General features: G+C 43.9%; 1 protein-coding gene across 1 annotated transcript; it reads right to left on the minus strand.

The window, feature by feature from the left end:
• Window positions 1-80: 80 nt before the first annotated feature.
• TMEM43 (transmembrane protein 43) lies at window positions 81-21129 on the minus strand. Its single transcript, XM_066597018.1, has 12 exons — window positions 20970-21129; window positions 15506-15649; window positions 14797-14931; window positions 11739-11833; window positions 10099-10148; window positions 8786-8855; window positions 8577-8647; window positions 6523-6644; window positions 6115-6189; window positions 3297-3401; window positions 3100-3217; window positions 81-1862 (listed from the first exon to the last, which is right to left on the minus strand). The coding sequence occupies exons 1-12, from the start codon at window positions 20979-20981 to the stop codon at window positions 1660-1662; spliced, it is 1200 nt and encodes a 399-aa protein (XP_066453115.1). The 5' UTR covers window positions 20982-21129; the 3' UTR covers window positions 81-1659.
• Between the last annotated feature and the right edge of the window lie 45 nt (window positions 21130-21174).

Genomic DNA, 21174 nt, shown 5'->3' on the forward strand with positions numbered 1-21174 from the left:
ACCTTCACCTGCGTAGGTTTGTGTCTATAGATGAGCGAGTATACTCGCTAAAGGCAATTGCTCGAGCTAGCATTGCCTTTAGTGAGTATCTCCCTGCTTGAGACGGAAGGTTCGGGTGCCGGCTGCGGGGGAGAGCGGGGCGGAACGGAGGGGAGATCTCTCTCTCTCTCTTGCTGACAGCCGCTACTCACCGCTCCCCCGGGCCGGCACCCGAACCAGAACCTACAGTCTCGAGTGGGGGAGATACTCGCTAAAGGCAATGCTCGCTTGAGCAATTGCCTTTAGCGAGTATACTCGCTCATCTCTATTTGTGTCCTCTGGAGGGAAACAATGAAAGTTGTTATTCAGTTAAGACAATCAGAGATCTTGAAAGCTGAGAAATACAATAATACAATTGCTCATAATACAATGAATAAGCTTATTTGCTTCATCCCAAGAACCCCTTTAATCATCACACAATGAAAAGTTTTGCAACTTTCTAATCTACAGTAATTTGTGCTTTATTACTCACAATAACTTCTGCTTGCTGTCAGTGACTGGAACCATTGAAGATGAAAACCTATCCCTGCCTTGTTAATAAAGGACTCCTGCACTGGTGCGAGCAGCATGTTATCACCATCCTTTGATGTTCACTGACAGCAAATAAACACAAAGTATATTAGAAAGTTGCAGGACTTTTCGTTGCACTTTTGGGAAAACCCCAGTAATGACATAACGACTATAGGGAGGCTGTAACAGCAGCGGGAAGCAGAGGTGGATAGTAAGTGCTGCCTATACACTGTCAATACAGATTAACATTCCTGCTTGGACTTGTAGTGCTGCAGCATTCGAAGGCTTCATGTACCATAAATGTTCAACTTATTCTGACAGCAGAAATGAGGCACAACAGGCCTCGCGCCTCGGCTGTCTGCATTAGGTTGATATACAGTAACGAGAATCTCTTTGTAACATCTGGACTCCATTTTCCATAAACTGAATGCAAGTGTACATTTACATTAAACAGAACACATTTAAGGCTCTGTTCCCATCCGCGTTTGCGATTTCCGTTTTATTGTTCCGTCACGAGCAGAGGAAAACAGATCCTCCCTTTTTCTGCATGTATTCCGACTGTGTATGGACAAAATCAACGTGCTGAATTTCCACCGCGATTCCACATGGATCTGCATTAAGAAGAAACATGTCGGAAATTTTGCACACTGATTTTCCTCATGCACAGGACCAAATCCACAGCAGAAATTTGCAGCTCAGCCACAAATTTCTGCCCTGATTTTTAGAGGTAGAATCCACACAGAAAAATCCATGTTGTGTTCTGCCCAGTGCACATACCCTTAGACAGGCATGCTGCGCTATTTCATCATGGATTTGGGGACGGCCCTGAACACAGCCTCCAACGCTGATGTGAACAGATGTGACCTTTAAGGGTACATTCACACGTAGCGGAAATACTGCAGATTTTCCACAGTTAAAAATTCTATAGCATGTCATTCAGCTACAGAAAGCAAAGTCATTCACGAACCGCGTGGAAAGATGATGAACGATATAAAAAAGTATAAAAAGTAACAAGAAGTTGAACAGACTGTTGCATCAGTGACCTAGACGGAGTGTTGTAACCTCATTACCAGCACATTCAGCTTCAAGACTCGAGCAGGGCAGTGCCCCCTACTGGTATTTCTTGGCAGGCACACGGGTTCGGGCGAGAAAGATAATGCCTATGGCGGCAGCGCTCAATAGCAGGGCCATCAGCGGGCGATAGAACAACCAGCCAGCGGCGACGGTCAGCAGAGAGAGAGACGCGGAGATGCACAAGGCGAACAGCTTGAGCCCCAGGTTGACGAGATCGCGAACGACAGGAAACCAGTCCACTGTAATGGGAGAAATATGAAATAAACCAGTTCTGATATAACAAACGGAAATATGGAAAATGCAATACTTTCTGGAATACACAATAGAAGTGGGCATGCAGCAGACTCCCTCTATACCGATCCCCTCCAAGCTATGACCCTCCTCATCTCATCATTGGTTTCCATGATCTCCACATAATGACATCCTGCTGAGCATCTACTTATACACAACAGGTGATCTGAAGAAGCAGAGCTATAGTGTAAAGCATGGAGGAAGATGGATTTTATCAGAGTCTCTGCTCATAGCTTTGTCCAAATTTGGCCAGTAAAAACTAGACCAATTTTAAGCCATGTGTAAGTCCATGTGGCATCTGCATGTGTTACGTCGGTTTCTTTTGACTTCCGTGTGCCATCTGAAGCCTCAAGTTTTCTCTAGGGTTCGAGACCCCATAAACGTGAGCAGATGACAGTCAGACCCTAATAAGACACGTTGCGATCTTTTCGCACGGACCATCCCACTCACAGTACGGCTACTCTCACACGATGGATTTGATGGGGCTGAAAGAATCCACATCAACACCTGCTATATAAACCACACAAACATTCTCGGTTTTAAGGCGCCGTTTTGCATTTCACACATATTCGCATTGATTGAATGAAGTTGCATTGATTTCTATGCCAAAATCCGATGCGGGAAATCAAAAAAAGAAGTGACATGTCCCTTTTTTCCCCACAATGCATATTTTAAATACACGCCAGGAAAAAAAAAATGTGTCAACAAGACAGAGACATGGTTTTACACTTCAAAGCAATGGGACGCGTATTGTAAGCACATTTTGGCATGGAATACGCGCCAAAATACGCTATGTGAAAAAACCCTAATGGTTCCAAGTGCAGTTAGTTGTAAATACAGACATGAAAATTGCCTCTGAACAAGCCCCAAGGACAGAATTAAAGCCGGAGCTTCTACTGAAGCAGGAGGTGGACTTCAGATTACCTGATACTCCAACCCACAGTGTAGCCAAGATGGAGCCTCTACTTCTTAAAGGGCCACTGTGGTGAAAACATATTTTCTATCCCTGCCCCCCTTAGCAGAGGAGGAAGGCAGGTGACACAACTGCCCCACTCTGAACTCTGGACACACTTTGGTCCCAGGTTCGGGAAAAGGGGTTTGCTTTAATATCTTAATGTCCCATAGAGGGAGCCGTTTCTCTCTATCTTCCATTTATAGGCTATTTCCTGAGAATTTTGTGCTCACCTAGGGTGTGGATGATCTTCGTCATCAGGCTTATGCCTACGAACATCATCAGCCAGCCGGCGGCACGCAGGGCCCAGGTCTTCATCATGTTGCTGTGTTGCTCCGCAAGGAACATTTCCTACAAGGTATGTTGGACTTTATGATGAGTATACTGCGGATGAGGGGCGATACCCGCAACCTCCTATTTATTATACTACCTCTGCCGTGTGACTTCCCAGGTACAGAAGCTCCAGCTGGTCTCCAGATTTGGTCTTGTAGGGCACCAGTTCACCCCCTCCTCGCTGCCGCGCGATGACGCTCACCTGGGAGACAGAAACTTTATATAACAGATGACGGTGAGCGCGTCCCCTTTAAGTGATTGCCCCAGCCATGCAGAACTGCTTATGTACTAAATATGCGAGGTCAGGTGCTACGGGACCAAAGGAGGACAGCGCCACATCCCAGTCAGTGGAAAGAGAGCTCCCGTTTTATCCAAAAAAATGTAACTTAGTATTGATGTCATTGACAAAATCCTGTAATAATTGAAACCTCAAAATTCACCAGTTATAAGAACAGACATGAAATCGAGTTCTCGATGTCAAGTTAACGGTGAGTGTAGAGGACAAAAAAGTCGCTTCTTTCTTGTATAGGAAGAAAAATGTAGGGAACACATGGCATATAGATCTGTCAGCACTCACAAACCCCTCTGCAGTCATCTTCCTCTTTTAAGACAAGATGACGTTTTAACCCCTTAGTAACGGAGCTTTTTTGCATTTTTGTTTTTTCCTACTCCCTTTTAAAAAAATCGTAGCTCCTTTATTTATCCATAGACATCGCTGTATGTGGGCTTGTTTTTTGCGGGACGAGTTATATTTTTCAATGGCACTATTTATTGTACCATATAATTTACTGAAAAACTTTTTAAAAATTCTAAGCGGAGAGAAATGGAAAAAAAAAACGACATTTCACCATCTTTCGGTGCATCCTGTTTCTACGGCGCACAAACTGCAACAAAAACGACCTGATATTTTTATTCTATGGGTCAGTACGATTACTACGATACCAAACTTGTATAGTATTTTTTTTGCTGTAGTACTTGTATTTTTTTTTTAAGATATTTAATTTTTTTCAATTATTTTCTGCGGTCATTTTGTGCGCGCAATAACTTTTTTATTTTTCTGTCGACGTAGTTGTGCAAGGGCTCAATTTTTGCGGGATGTCCTATAGTTTCCGATAGTATCAATTTGGAATACATACAACTTTTTATTGCATATTTTCTGGAAGACAGGGTAACTAAAAAAGTGTATTTCTGGCGTTCTTTATTTTTTTTTTTCGGACGACGTTCACCGTGCAGGAAAAATAATGTGCTACTTTGATAGATCAGACTTTTACGGACGTGGCGATACCAAATACATATTTTTATTTTATGATTTAGATTTTTTAATAATTGATATGGCAAAAGGGGGGTGATTTAAACTTTTATAACTTTTTTTTTTTTAATTTAAAAAACTTTATTGATCTTTTTTCTTACTTTACTTTGAAATCCCCCTGGGGGACTTTAACATGCGACGCTTTGATCGCTCCTGCAGTATGACGTAATGCTATAGCATTACGTCATACTGCTTTTTTACAGGCAGTCTATCAAGCCACCCTGTGTGGATGGCTTGATAGGCAGTCTGCTAAGGCAGCCCTGGGGCCATTCATTAGGCCCCCGGCTGCCATGACACCTGCACGGCTCCCCCGATCTCACCACGGGCGAGCTGTGCGGGACCCCCAAACAGCGTTCGGGGCATTTAAAGGGTTAATAGCTGCGATCGGCCGAACGGCTGATCGCGGCTATTGCCCGCGGGTGTCAGCTGTAATAAACAGCTGACGCCCGCGCTGTATGGAGGGAGATAGCGGCGCTACCTCCCTCCATACACGTCCTGCAACAGCAGGACGTAGTTTTACGATAGCGCAGTCACTAAGGGGTTATATCCAATATTAGATCAAGCAGTACTTTGTGTTCCAAAAAGAAGCAAAAATGTGCTGATTTTCCTGCCTCCAAGTGAATACCATCCTGCGAAAAATCCCAAAACCTGGCTGGCATTTAAAAAAGGTTTTTTTGGCTGCAGTGGAAGTCGATGCAGTGCATGTAAGTTCAGCTTGAAAACACATATTTCATACATCCGACAAGTCAGTTAGTTCCACCATTTACCGCATGCTGTGTAGAACATAGTTTACACGGAGGACAGTTTCATTTATGCGGGTTGCCCAGTTAGGAAGTTGAGAACAAAGATTGTGGAACAAATATTGGGTATTGAACAAGTTAATAAAAGCACATAGGGGCAGCCAGACACCATATCGAGCTTCATAGAGGTACGACTGCCACCTTTAAATTTATGGGTATTGAGAACATCAGAAAGCTGCCGGGAGGAGGAGACCGGAGGAGGAGCGTACGCAACACAGAAGCCTCTTGGATCTTAAAGCTGGGAACCCGATATGAGTCAGGGATGAATTATAAAAGTGACTTCTTATACATCTATTGGTACAGTATTGCCTGCTTGTAACATCCTTGTATTCTGTTGTTCATACACATTGTACACATCTGTAGTTTTTTTGCCGGCGGTTCTGCTTGTATACACACCCCCCGGATATGTCCAATTGGTCAGCTGTTGTATAAATGTACTGTAAGGTCGCCACGCTTTTCATGCAGTAACAAGAGGTGTAACCGCCACGAAACGCGTATGTGTGGGAATTGTGATCTTTTTATGTAATTATTTTTATACATGTTGAAATAAAGAAGATTCCTTTTTTAAGGATCTGGCTTTTCCTACATTTGTTTGGATGCACATGGAGCAGTCTGACTCTCCGCCAGCCGTGCAACTAAGGGGGCTCTCCCCAGCATTCCACTTCTCATGTGAACCCAGGTTTGTATTGGATCGCTGTGAAGCGCCTTCTCCCATTTGATCACTTTCTTGGCTCATGAGGCACATAATGCCTCACACTTACTGGTGCCGATGAAGAGGCTGCAGTCTCATTATTCTATAAAATTACCGTGTCAACTGATCCAAATGTGGGGCCTCCCATAGAAACTCCAGCGTACCAGAAAGAAATGCGCAAATCGCCCACCTGAAATACAGAGATTCAATGTGACCGACAGATCATGACACAGAGACAAGACAATGTGACCGATTATTACTGAGATTAGACGCATCCAGCTCATTCTAGCGGGTGCATTTCTATCCATTTTAGTAGTTTGAGGACCCTGATGGCTCTTGATAATCTGACATGTGATACAAATAATCCCATACCAGATTACCAGCAGTGGCACCCACAGCATCTCCTATGTAGATGGCTCATTGGCCACACATACATGCACATATCTGATGTCTGAAGTCTCCATTAATCCAGTATACCAGATTATCAGCCTGTCACAGTACTAGATACATTTGTGCCACTTACCTCCGGATTCTTGGGGTTGGCGCTCTGATAAAAGTAATTCCCTTCGGTCGTAACATCAGCATGCAGAGTTTTGATGTGAGACACAGTCAGCTGTTTAAAGTCATTAATCTTATCAATCAGCCCTGGAGGGAAAGTGAAGAGATCACGAGAGCAGGGGGGGGGGGGGGGGGGGGGGAGAGAAAATAATAAAAAGACACATCAATGCTACCATTGTTTTTTTATTTTAACAAAAGGGGAAAGTGAGCCAAAAAGGCTTTTTTATACATTTTTTACATTTTTTATGTCCCTGAAGGGGACTTGAATCTGTGATGCTATGATCGCTCTTATAATACACTGTAGTGTTTCTGTACTGCAATGCATTATTGCTTATCAATCACAGGCCCAGCAGACCCAGACACTACTGTCTGGTGTCCAGTTGCAATGGCAACCAACGATCCTCTGCATTACATGGCAAAGGGCAGATGGTGTCACAAAGCGAGCGCCTTCCCTCTGTCAAGCTTTTACATGCTACAATCAATACTGAACAGAATTGAACAATCTTTGTTCTCACTGATCGCCGCTACTGCTTCTGCTACATATGGTGCCGGCTCCGCTGAGCCCACGACATCCATAGGGCATAAATGTAAGCCCATTAATACGAAACCCTTCTCACCCAGGGCGTAAATATATGCCCTGGGGCAGTAAGGGATTACGTAAAATCACTGGATAGCAAATAAAAGGAGCTTTAAATTGAACATTTTTCTAGACTTCCTATTAGCCTTCCCACTGAATAACAGTCAAGTTTCCATCAAGCTTAAATCGCTGATAACAGGGAGCAGTAGGCTGCAATAAACTAATGAACAGAAGTCAGCAATAAGGGTTAATCCTGATTACACACACACTTTTCAAAAATAATCCCGCTCCTAGAAGAATTTTTTCTTTTGCTGAAAAACTCGTCCTGCAGTTCCATCTCAGGCAGATATACAAATGATGAGAGTTGTGGTGATTAGATGAACGGTCTTGTCACCGGAGGCCCTAAAAGTGGTTCCCCCCTTGGCCTATAAAAGGCTCTCGGAGGCTCCTTGTGTGTAGTGGCCTCTTCTTCCGCTTGTGTAGAGCTTGTTGACCACTAGACGCCTCTACGACGCAGAGAAGAGATGTCACCCCGTTACCAGAGTCTGAGAGGGGCGCAATTATTGCAATGCGAGAAGCTGGATGGGCGTGTTGACGAATTGCTTACTACCTGGGCCGTTCTGACCAGACTGTAAGGCCTCCCTCACACAGATGTTTTTTACTGTAGATTAGAGCAGCCCTTTCAGCACCCTGCTAATCGCTTTCAATGGGACCGCTCTGACAGCTGCTCGATTGCAGCGCTTTCCAGAGCCACGATTTTCGAACGGTGTCTGTTCTATTTTTGCCCGTTTAGCGCATCTCATCAATGATGAGGTATGCTAAACTTTGCTGTTGGCTGCAACTCCCTGCGGCCGAAAGTAAAATTGCAGCAAAACTCCGCAATTTACCACAACGCATATGTGAGGAAGGCCTTAGGAGGTGTTGGGACCAGTGAATGTGTGAGGGCTCAGGATGTCAACAGACCAGTAGAGATGATCTTCTGATCGTCCGACAAGCACAAGCAGCTCCAACTGTTTTGTGGTCTGCCATCCCTCTGATGGCATCATTGTACCAGCCTCTCTGTCAGTCAGAACCATTTCCAGGGGCTTGGCAGATGGACATTGGGTCTCACAATGCCCATTATGAGACACCCACTGTCGCCATTTGCAGTGGTGTCATGAACAACAAAACTGGACTGATACAGAGTGGAACCAGGTTTTCTTTAGCGACAAATCCAGGTTTAGGTTGGGCTAAGGTTGGGACATCGACACAAAAATATAGATAGCCGATAGTATCGACTATTGCTGAACAAACTATCGATTGCATCCTGCTGGATGTGATGGTTTGGGGGTTGGGGGTCTCTCTCGGTCTCTCTCTCTCAGTCTCTCTCTCTCTCTTTTTATTCCCTTCTCCATTTCTCTCCAGGCAGGTAGTTTGTTGTGGAATCGCATGCAATCTCTCACCTTTAGATAAATAATAACTTCCAACCTGCACATCTGCGGCCACCGCTGTGTACGACTCGACCGCCATGGCGCTGTAAGAGAAACATTTGTATCCAAAGATAACGTAACGTATTTTGACACAAAGTATCTGCTGTTGCTACAATTGTGTTATTGGCCACTAGAGGGAGCCCATCTATCTGAAGATATAGGCGCAATAGTTTCACACTCACCTAGGATTCTGATGTGCGATCTCTCTATCAAAATGCCGGCTACTGATGACCTCTGACCTCCATTCAGTGTCTGAAGGAAACAACAAGAACCAGAAAATATGTGGCCTCCATGCACTTTTAACCCCTTCAGGACCAGAGGTTTTTAGTTTCTTCGCCCCTACCTTTCAAGAGACATAACTTTTTTATTTTTCCCATTGACATAGCCGTATGAGGGCTTGCTTTTTTGCAGGACAAGTTTAATGGTACCATTTAATGTATGACAAAAATTGAGGGAGAAAAAAAAAAATTAATTGCGACATTTCTGGTAGGTTTAGATTTTGCAGCATTGACGGTGCAGTAAAAATAACAAATGAACTTTATTCAGTGGCTCATTATGATTACGATGACACCGCATTTATTAAGCTTTTCTTTATGTTTTTCCATTTTTAAAAAACTAAATGAAAGATTTTCTTAAATAAAAATTGTTTTCCGTTGCCATATCCATTTTTTCATTGACAGGGTTGAAATTTGAGCTCGTTTTTTGCAATTGGAGCTGTAGTTTCTATATCAATGTGGGGGTGACATCTTTTTACGCACTTTTTATTCAACATTTTTTGGCATTTCAACTTTTTTGTTTTCTATGCCCTTTACCGTGTGGGATAAATATTGTAATATTTTAATAGTTCGGACTTCTACATAAAGAGTGACACCAAATATTTGGGGTTTTGAATTGTTTAGATTATTTTTTATGGGTAAAGGGTGAGCTTTTTGTACTTTTAATATTTTAATTAATTTTTTTTACACTTTTATTTTGTCTCCACAGGAAAGATAAAATTGTGATCATTTGATCGCTTGTATTATATACTGTAATACTTCAGTAGTGAAGTATATGGCTATGTTGCCACAGATACGGCTCGATAGGCAAATATACTCACAGATATATATTTGGCATTAGTCGTACTGTCCCACATATAAAAGTTATCATGTTTTTGCTGCAGTGTGTACGCCGTAAAGTTCGTAAAAGTTTTTCATTACATTATACATTAAATACTACTGCTGAAAAATACAACTAATCCTGTTAAAAAAAAACAAACCCTCAGACAGCTACGTCGCTGGATACATAAGAGAGTTATGCTTTTTTCAAAATAAGGAGGGAAAAACGAGAAAAAAAGCTACATCATTAAGGAGTTAAATACCCCGCAGCATGCAGACACTAAGAGGAGTCGTTATCAATACGTCAAAACAACATACAGGATTTTAAACACAAATGAATGTAGCGGCTGCCATGACATAATAAGCAGTACTTTGGACAGTGGGGTGTGGGAGGTACTTACTGTACGAGTATCGGGTCTCCGTCTTCTTCTCTCCACCTTCTTCATACTCTCTGTAGAACAAGAACAGACACAGTGTAAATTTACTACACTGAATGCACTAGAATTCTGCTTTAATTTGCACCAAAAAGTGGCTTACATGTCATCCACCATATTTATTACATGTTGTGGACACTTTTAGGCGAGGCTTCGTGGAAAAATGATGAGGCTTAGGGGGGAGGGGGGGCTTAAATCTGATAATGCTCCAAAATAGCCAATTATGGCGCAAAATACCAGCACAAACTAAACCAAGTAATATAAGTTAGACAGAAGCGTCCTACATTGTTCCAGATTTATCGTTTCAGATTGCCTAGTTTAGGTTTATGCTACTAGGATTAGTAGAGCTGCGGCAATCACTACTTACCTCTCCCCAGTCTGAGGGCTAAAAGAGAGGAGTAAGTCACACATACCTGCACAGCAAACGGAGAAAAGAGATGGAAACTGTAGTTTCCCTTTAAGAGAGTGCTCACGTGGCAGATTCAACATCAAATCCGCGTTTCGTTACTTTTAGTGTATGTTTACTTGGGGCGGAAATGCTGCAGAATGTCTGCAGTGGAAATTACGCTGCATTTTCGCATCCAAAACAATGGTACAGATTTTGACTCAAAATCATCTGCGTAACTGCGGAAGTCCCATCACCTGACCAGCGCTGAAGGAAATGCTGCCAGCCAAAGACTTCTGAGGTGAGTGCTGCATCTTCTGAAATCAGCAGCGGGTAGTCAACAGATTTTGGGTCAAAATCCACACCAGTGTGTTTGGATGCAGAAATGCTGTGGAATTTGCCATGGAATTTTCCGCTGCAGACACTCCGCTGCATTTCCGCCCCATGTAAACATATCCTTAAGGGAAGCCGCACTGTAGTCTATACGGCATGAATTTTTTTGACATGTAGATTTGAAATTAGTGTACGGAAAAAGACATGTAAATTCTTGATGCAGATTCTGCCTCGTATCTGTGCGGGAATTCCACCCATACATTTGCCCACTGAAAAGGCCTAAATCACCATGTGAATCCATGCCATACATTTGCATAGCTGTGCTTTTTAACCTCTTCGCGCAACAGGACGTAATTTTACAGGGATTCCCGCAAATGGATGTAAACCCACATCCTGTAGATGGTGCGGGCTCAGAATAGGCCTGGGCAACCTAGAATTACTACCTCATCAATGACTGAATCAGGTTATTTTGCTATGCCTACTCACTAATACTGTAGGAGGTCTCATGGGATAAGAAGCAGCACTGGTGTCCTGTCAGCTTTCTGAACTGTGGGGTTATACTGCAGGGCGGGGAGGGGTGTATATGGGTTCTTGTGTTCTATTATTTATTCTTATTTAAAAAATAATAAAATTTATGGACATTGTTTGATCAAAATAGCTGGGTGATAACCAATATGGATTCCATTACAGCCATCACCGGCTTTCCCAGGACCCTGAAGACTAAATCTGGCCAAAAAAGGTCATCAAATGTATCTCTGTATAACCAGATGTGCAGTTTAGGATGCCAAGAGAGCCAGACGATTGCAAGTGCGGGAGCTGTAATGTCCCCATACCGGCAGTCATCAAACCTCCCCGCACAAGGCCATGTTGTGGTATAGACGATTCTTACTTGGACTCTTCATACTCCACCCACTGGTACATCTCCACCTGCCGCTTCAGCTGCACGCAGTGCATGGAAACCCCATAATTTGGATCAAAAAGCGGCTGTAGGAAAAATAAAATACAAAAATTAGTAAAAAAGTTTACTAAAGAAGCGTATGACTTCCTATCATCCTCCTGTCCTGAGGGTTTGTTACAATGCATCAGTGCAGGAAAAATGTATCAGTTTGGAGTAAGAAAACATCTAGGATTGTCGAGACTCGATACAACCATAACAAACCCTCAGCAATAAGAATGTTCCCATTCACTGACAGTAAGTAGAGATCTTGACAAAGCTTAGAAATTGGGCCAAAAAGTATACTAGAAAGTGTCAAACTCTTCGAAACACAACCCCAATTCCAAAAAAGTTAGCCACTGTGTAAAGAAAGTGTAAAGCAAAAGAATGCAATGATTTAGAAATCGCATCTAACCGTATATTATTCCCAGTAGAACATAGAACATATTAAATTGCTGCCATCAATTTCTGAATGAGTTATAAATGAGATGGAACAACACATCTCACAAATGGCAGGAGTACCAAAATGCTGGAAAGTAAATGGTACTAATGAAAAACAGCTAGAGAGTCAATTTATCATATGATAAAGTCACATGACTGTATAAAAAGAGCATGTTAGAGAGGCAGAGTCTCTCAGAAGTAAAGATGTCAGAGCTGTGGAAAACTGTGTCTAAAAATTGAGGAACAGTGTCAGAAAGTGTTCCTCGGCGTAAAATTGCGAAGACTTTGAATATCCCACCATCTACAGTATGTAATATCATCAAAAGATTCAAGGCCAACGGTCAATATCAGATGCTTGAGATCTATGGGACCTCAGACACTGGTGCATTAAAGATGGGCATGATTCTGTAATGCAAATCACTTGCCGTACAATTCACAAATGCAACTTAAAGCTGTATCATGCAAAGAAGAAGCCAAATATCAACACAATCCAGAAACACCGGCGTCTTTTCTGGGCCAAAGCTCATTTAAAACGGACTGAGGCAAAAATCAAAAACTGTTCTGTGGCCAGATAAATCTAAATGTGAAATTCTTTTTGGAAATCACGGATGCCGTGCCCTGCAGACTCAAGAGGAGAGAGACCATCCAGCTTGTTATCAGCACACAGTCCTGTATCTCTGATGGTATGGGGCTGTATTAGTGCCTATGGCATGGACAGCTTACACATCCTGACAGGCACCATCAATGCTGAGCAGTATATAGAGGTTGTAGAACCACATATACTCCCATCCAGACAACGTCTCCATCAGGGAAGGCCTTGCATATTCCAACAAGACAATGTAAACCACATACTGCATCCATCACAACAGCATGGCTTCACAGAAGAAGAGTCCGGGGGCTGAACCGGCCGCCTGCAGTCCAGACCGTCCACCAATAGAAAGCATTTGGCGTATTATCAAACGAAAAATCTGATAAAGACGATCCAGGACTGTAAGGCCTGCGAAATCCAGAGCGGGATGCCGCCTCCGGATTCTGCAGCAAATCCAGCCCATAGCATGCTATGAGAAAACAAGATTTCCTGACTATGAGCGGAAATCGATTGCGATTTTCCGCTAGCGGGGGGAAAAAAGGCAGCATGCTGCAATTTTGTGCAGGCTACGCAAGAGCAGCGTCATCGCCATAACGACAGCGCAGCATCCTCTGTACTGCACATGTGCCAGCCATCACATTCGCAGCAGAGGAGAAGACGCTGGACAGTTAACAGGCTGGGGTCACTGGCTGGGCATCGGGTCGAACTCCGCTGCGAGAATCCCGCACGCGGGGTCCAACCCACCCGCGTGCAGGCGGCCTTAAGCAGTTAAAATGCTACATCAGACAAGAATGGGACCACATTCCTCTCCCAAAACTCCAGCAATTGGTCTCCTTACTTCCCAAAAGAGGGGAGGCTACACAATTGTAGACATGGCCCTGGACCAACTTATGCGAGATGTGTTGCTGCCACCAATGTCTAAATGAGATGGAACAATGTCCCCCCCTCTGATATGTGTTCTATGTTCTACTGGAAATAATATATGGTAAGATATGATTTCCACATCATCACATTCTTTTTTTTCTTTACATTTACTCATATTTTACATAGCAAAAAATTGGGGGGAGGGGGGGATTGGGGTTGTACGAGGTCTGAAGGGGCTGCGCCAAGATTGCAGCTGTTGCGGAGTAACTGTCACTGGTCGCAGTTTCCTCCTGTAAAACCAGCTGTAGGTGCCAAGAGTGATCAGCTCACCACCCCCAGCCCTTCAGTCCAAAATGCATTGTGAATCTTGGCACATCCCTTTAAGATTTATTTACATAACAAATAAGAGACTTAACTCTTGGAGTGCTGCCTGGAAAATAAAACCATTTTGAGGCATGAGGTACAGCATACCTCATACCTTCAGTACTTAAACCAAATGCCAATCTCTGAGGTTGTTGAATCATCCCATACAAAGGCCGCCGGCGAGTGTTCTCTGTGCTGCAGGGCCTTTGTGCTTCCATGATGATTCATCTGCAGTAACACCCAGGGAACTTGGCAGCCCGTGCAGAACCATAAAATGCTACAAGACGGAGTCCTGCTATTGGCGGTGCAGCAACCTGCCGGCTATAAGAGCTCGTTGTCATCGCTCCATTGTTCATACACTATTTACATAAAGCGCTTTTCATTTAAAAGTGACAATTCCTCTTCAAGGAGAATAACATGTAGTCTACAAGGTGCTAAAAAGCGACCCTCCGGTCCTGAACCATGCCACTTCTCTGACGACTACCTGCTGTACACTGTGCACTAGTATACAGCAATAGCCTAAGGCACTACACCTGCTGCGATTAACCAAAGCCGCCCATGTGAGCAGCACCGGGCAGTAGTAGCAGCATGTAGTGTCACAGACGGCAAATGTATACTAATACACAGCGTGCATCAGGTAGTCAGAAGTGGTGCGGCCATCTTTGGCCAGGCACAGGGCTGGGTCATTTTAATCTAGCATTAAAGGGTATTAACGGGTGCCGGTTAATCAGGATTCCCCCCCCCACACACACACACCTTTGGGGTTTGCAGGGGGCCCGTCAAGTGCAACAACTTTGCTTCATTTAGATGGTCGACCCGATGGATATTTCCTATAGGAACCACAAGTGAGAGTCCCTCGTCCAGAGAGGCTGCTGTCTGCACGGCCCGACCCTGTAATTACAGCAGATACAGTCATAACCTATCAATGAGTATATATTATATATCCAGCTAGGATCATCATTATGTAGTATATATACTATAGAATTTGAGCCACTATGTACATACATTACTTATCCTGTGTTACATCCTGCATTATACTCCAGAGCTGCACTCACTATTCTGCTGGTGGAGTCACTGTGTACATACATTACTTATCCTGTACTAATCCTGAGTTCCATCCTGTATTATACTCCAGAGCTGCACTCACTATTCTACTGAAGGAGTCACTGTGTACATACATTACTTATCCTGTACTGATCCTGAGTTACATCCTGTATTATACCCCAGAGCTGCACTCACTATTCTACTGAAGGAGTCACTGTGTACATACATTACTTATCCTGTACTGATCCTGAGTTACATCGTAAAGTGTCTGGTATAAAGAGGACAACTCCCAGAATACAGATCACCAGAGCCAGCTCTGCGCAGACACACTCTCAGGGAATGTTGGGAGATTTCTGCTCTGAAGTCAGCAACATTGTGGCTGCAGCTCAATGTTTTTTAATGGCCTATCATACATTCTCACCTCATTAGTAAATAGGAGGTAGAAGGAGAGGGAGAAGGAGACGAGTCCGAGCAGCATCCCCCCCGCCGTGTCACTGAGACGCTGGAGAAATCCTGGGGCCGGCTCACTCCTGATTGTCGTGTGTTCTCTGCTGGAATCTCCATGCTGCAAACAACATCACGTGGAAGGTGAATAGAGGAGTCCAATTCCGTCATGCACAGGAGGCGGCTTTTGTGTATCAGTGCAGGTAATGTGTCTGGGGGATTCTCTGCACTGGACACATCTTAGCAAATGGGAGAATTCTTAGGAAAAGTTCACACGGCAGAATCTGACAAGGAAACTTCCGTGCAAATTCCACCTCTATAAACCATGGCTTTCTGCTGCAGATTTGGCGCGGTCAACGGGCAAATTCTGTGTGCGGAATTCCGAAGTTTAAAATTGTGGTTCCACATCAAGAAGTGACGTTAATTCCTGATGCAGAAACGCGCCGGCCTTCCACACGTGGACTTTGCCACGGGTTTTAGAGACGGAATTCACATTGAAATTTCGTAGCGAATTCTGCCCTGTGAAGATACCGTCAACGAGCAAAATCACGTGCGCAATTCTGATGCTTTTCCAATTTTTTCTGCATCAATAAATAATATGTCATTTTTGATGAGGAAATGCAATTTTCTACGTTTGAATTCCGCACATGGATTTTACCAGACCCGCGGCAGGAAGATTTGTATTTTGCCGCAGTTTTTAGTGGGGAAATTCACGCGGAAAATTTTGCCGTGTGAACATACCCAAAAGGCATGGATTCCACCTCTAGAAACCACGGCAGAAATCTGCAGCGGCTATGCAAATCTATGGCCGCGGTTCTGTGCTCGGATTTAGCCCTTTTCTATGGAATCCGTGACATCACTTTTTCTGCAAATGGATTTGAATTCCGTCTGTGTAAAATCTGTGCTGTATACACTATGGCGCGGATTCGCATCCATACTAATATTATAAATGCGGAAGTCACTCTGTTTGTTACCTTTTCACGGCTGAAGCGATTTTGATGAAATTTGGCCACGGGATAGCTTGCATCTTGAGGAAGGACACAGGCTATGTTTTAGCCCGAAAATGTATAGAGTTCTCTAGGGAGCGCGACAAGACAGATTTATTGGTGATGCGCAGGTGCACCTCCGCTCCCCCAGCGCGACGTGCAGCAAGGTGGTGGGGAAGGGGGTGCACATCATAAGCTAGGCCTCCCCAAACAGGCAGACATGTGAGGACAGATGTCATTGCCGCACGTATGTGATTATTAAGCGAGCAGGGATACCCAGCGTTGTCTGGGATTAAAATTTGAACCAAAGACACATTAACATGGATTGAGATTTTAAAGAAAATCTGTGTTGCCCATAGCAACCAATCACAGCACAGCTTTCATTTTACCTCAGCAGTATAAGAAATAGCAACCAATCACAGCGCAGGTTTTATTTTACCTCAGCAGTATAAGAAATAGCAACCAATCACAGCGCAGGTTTTATTTTACCTCAGCAGTATAGGAAATAGCAACCAATCACAGCGCAGCTTTTATTTTACCTCAGCTGTGTAAGAAATGGTTTCCTTTTGATAATCGTATTGCCTATCCATTGTTTTGGTCAGATACAGCAAAACACAGATTAGATTAAAAATATATAAATTCTGCAGGTAACAAGCTAGTTGAAAATAGTGGGATGAGGATTTGATGGGGAATCAAATTCTGCGTCAAAATTGCGCTATGCGAACACTCCCTTAGCTCTGTGCGTTTTTTCTGCTACGTAAGGCCGCATTCACATCCGTGCTGCACTATATCATCCGGGAAGATACTGGGTAACATAATGGGAGCCGGACAGACAGGCATAGTCTACGACAGAACAATGGCGCCCAGTAGCGCCAACGGGAGCCCGGCTGTAACAAGGACGTTCGCATTCACAGGAGATCCGTGATGTAGTGAGAAATTGACTTGTTACAGCTGAAGGGCCGTCACAGTTGTATCTAGACTGATACACTGTGACGAACTGGGAGATCTGCGCTGCAGATGTGTTTAGCTTGGGGCTCATTCACATCTGCGCTTTTGTTTTCCGTTCCGTTTGTTTTCCGTCCAAAAAGCAAATGAACCGAAAATAGCGATTCTGTTAAAGTTCCTATTGATTTAAGAGGGAAGTGAAGCACTGTAGCTCAGCTCAGTTTGCCTCCATTGCATTTGATTTTTTTTTATGGAAATACTAGAATTGCGCAAAATGCTGCACTATAGTTTTAGTTAAAATAAATAGATAAATAAATAATATATATATATATACACACACACACAGAAATTAAATGAAGCGGACATTTCCAGTTTGGTTTCACATTATAGCCAATAGCTAACAGAGCAGAGAGGGTTCTGTTTGGTTCCATTATTGATGTTCCATCGGGGAGCATTCACACTGACGAGAAAAATCGCACGATTTTCGTGCGATGCAAGAGGGAGTAAAAACGCAGAATTATAAAACCAATGATTTTCAATGGTTTCCTTCAGATTTGTAATGTTGGGAGGGGAAAAAAAAATAGCGGCATGTCCAATCCTTCGACAATGTGCGATTAATTTTTTATCTCCCCTGTTTTAGCGCATCACAAAAGCAGAAACTTGCGATTTTTGTGTGATCGTTTTGACATTAGAAAGTCCTATTGACTTTCGCGCGGAAAAAAAAAAAATCACTGTGATATCGCGATCGCCAGTGTGAAGGAGCCCTTAATCGATCAGGTTTTAACCCCTTCCCACACCAGCACATAAACTTTGTCTTGGGTAGGAAGCAGTTCCCGTAAATGGACATAAATTTACATCCTACGGATGGTGTAGCCTCAGCTTCTGAGCCCACGTCATCTGTAGCGGGAGACCGCTCTGACAGCTGGCCTACTACTGCAACAGCGGGGGATCAGCGAGAACACCAATCTGTACTGTTGTCACCTTACATGCCGCAATCTATGTTGATCGCAGTATGTAAAGTATTCACAGAGGAAGGGCGCTCCCTCTGTGACATTATCAGTTCACCACCATGTACTTGCAGAGTGCGGATGGGTTGCCATGGCCTGTGATCAATATGAAAAGTGATAATATACTGTAGTACAAAAGTACTGCAGTGTATTACCAGAGCGGTCATAGCGTCACAGGTTCAAGTCTCCTAAAGGAACATACAATCTGTAGAAAAATACATAAAAATGGTGGTAAAAAAACCCGCATACATAAAAGAAATCCTTTTTGCAGACTTTCCCTTTTTTTGTTTTAGGTCGGCTGCACACGGCCAGGTTGGATTGCACATGTGGTAGCTGGCAGCGGAATCGATGCCCAGCCAGCATCTGTGCGTACCTGCTTTTCTGCTGCGCCAGCTGTACTGTTGATGGTCTGCATGGCGAGCCATTGGACATGCGCAGTACAGTTTTTTTTTAAATCCCAGCCTTTCCCGTACCATCGCATAGCAAATCCGCGAACTTTACGCAATGTCATTGTGGAAGGGCCACGCATTGGAAGGCTTTCATTGACATCAATGGAAGCCATCCATATGGAATCCGCACAGAAATAGAGCATGCTGCGATTTTTCCTTCGCAGGCGGAAAAGCGCATTTGTGTAAAGGAAAAAGCGTTTTGCCATAGCATGCTACGGGTGGTATTTGCTGCGGAATCCGGAGGTGGCTGCTTGCTCCAGATTCCTCAATGCAAATCCACCCGTGTGCAGGCATCCTAAAAAGAAAAGCCCACACATATTTGGTATCGTCGTATCCATAACGCCCAGAATACACTTTTTATCCTGCTTGACAAACGTAATTAAAAATAAAATTGATCCAAAATGTTTTTTTCATCTTGCTTTCCCCCCAAAAAAGCAATAGAAGTGTTTAGAAAAGCCATATGTACCCCAAAATGGTACCAATAAAAACTACAGCTTGTTGTGGAAAAAGCCCTCACAGAGCTCTGGCCAAGGAAAAATAATAAAGTTAATAGGGGTTTTGAATACAGTTATGCAAAAATGTGGTATTTTATTTAAAAAAAAGAAGTTTCTCTTGTACAAAAGTGGAAAAACCGTAAAAAAAAAAAAAGTTTAAAAAAATAAAATGATATATATTTTGGTATTGCTGTAATCGTTCCCACCCGCAGAAAAAAATGCATCATGACATTTATGCTGCATGATTAATATTATTGTATCTTGTCACCACCAGTCGAATGGGTGGAGAGCTACTGATGGGCTGTATCCGCCTAGTGCGCGCCCACACGCTGCTGATTGGCTGTGTGCAGCCAGGCCCTCAAAGGTTCTAGCAGGGTGGGGATGAGCTTCATGTTGGGATGGCGGCTTAGGGTAAGGGGTTGTTTTAGTGTTAGGGATTACATTAGTAGCTGTTAATACTTCCATGTCAGAGCCAGCTTCATGAACATGGAAGTATTTACAGCAACTAATATAACCCCAACAGTGAAATGACCCCTCACCCTATTCCTCCATGCCAGGCACACTGTCACCCAGCGCTGTCCCCCTTCCACTCCAGCCTCCCTGTCCCCCTTCCTCACCCAGCGCTGCGCTGTCGCCGATCCCCCTCTCATGCTGTGCCTCCGCTGCCCTCTGCGCAGCCTCCCCGTCCCCCTCCCTTACTCACTCAGTCACATGTCAGCCAGCGGTGTGCTGCTGCCGGCGTCGCTCACCCCATGTCCGGCACTGCTCCCTCACTGTCTGCCACCGCTGCCCAGTTCAAAGAAAAGAAGAAGGCGCTGTGCCGCCAGGTAAGCCACTCTTACTGACTGCCAGGACCTGAGAGGTGGGGCGTGGTCGGCCTGTCAAGCAGACTATATCTCGTCAACACCCACACTTCCGGTGGTGACAAGATACAAGAATACCTGATTAATGCTGTTAAAAAAAAAAGAATTGTGTTTTTTCTCCCTGTCCTCAAAAAAATTAAATATAAGATCATTTACATACATTATATCTACCCAAAAACCAGTACCAATAAAAACTGTAGCTCGCCGCACAACAAGTAAGCCCTTATACGCCGATGTCAATGGAAAAATTTAAATTATGGCCTTTAAAAAATAAATAAATCGCAATGGAAATCCCCCTAAATAGGTTGTGTCACTAAGGGGTTAAATAAGCATGCAGGAAAGGCTAGAAAGACAAAATGGATGCGTTAAAAAACAAATATAATCACAAGCAAAAAGGTAGCTGCTGTCCATTTGTTTAACTGATCCGTCTGCTGCTCCGTTTTACAGATCCGTTCAGTACAACTAACAGAACGCCGCTGTGAGCGACCGGAGACATCGCAGCAAACCGCCAGTCTGGATGGATTTCAGCCTCTGAAAGCAGATAACAATGTTCCCATTCACTGCCAGCAAACAGAGATCTTGAAAAGTGACAGAAATGCTCCATTATACCCACTCACAGAGGGCATGCTGGCATTTGCAATTCCACAACAGCTGGATAGCAGAGTTACTTTACGACCTTTGTCACCGATGTCATTACCTGTTTGGCCATGTTGCTCCGCGCAGGTTTCAGACAACTGACTCTAGAGATGACTGTCAGCCCGAACACAGAACTTTTCTCTCTCTTCAGACCTTCACTCCAGCACCTTACAAAGTTACCTCCCTGTCCCCAGACACGTCTGCGCGTGCGTTGTCCTCCCAGCCGCGCGCTGCACCATGGGAGTTGTAGTTTTAATTCGGGACCC

This window comes from Eleutherodactylus coqui, chromosome 3 (assembly GCF_035609145.1).
Source record: "Eleutherodactylus coqui strain aEleCoq1 chromosome 3, aEleCoq1.hap1, whole genome shotgun sequence".
Taxonomy (NCBI): Eukaryota; Metazoa; Chordata; class Amphibia; order Anura; family Eleutherodactylidae; genus Eleutherodactylus; species Eleutherodactylus coqui.

Excerpts from the sequence above, each read along its gene's own strand:
- TMEM43 (XM_066597018.1), bottom strand. Across the intron at positions 3,402-6,114 it reads CATTTGGATCAGTTGACACG|GTGAGCGTCATCGCGCGGCA; the intron begins GTAATTTTATAG and ends TCTGTCTCCCAG. Across the intron at positions 1,863-3,099 it reads GAAGATCATCCACACCCTAG|TGGACTGGTTTCCTGTCGTT; the intron begins GTGAGCACAAAA and ends CTCCCATTACAG.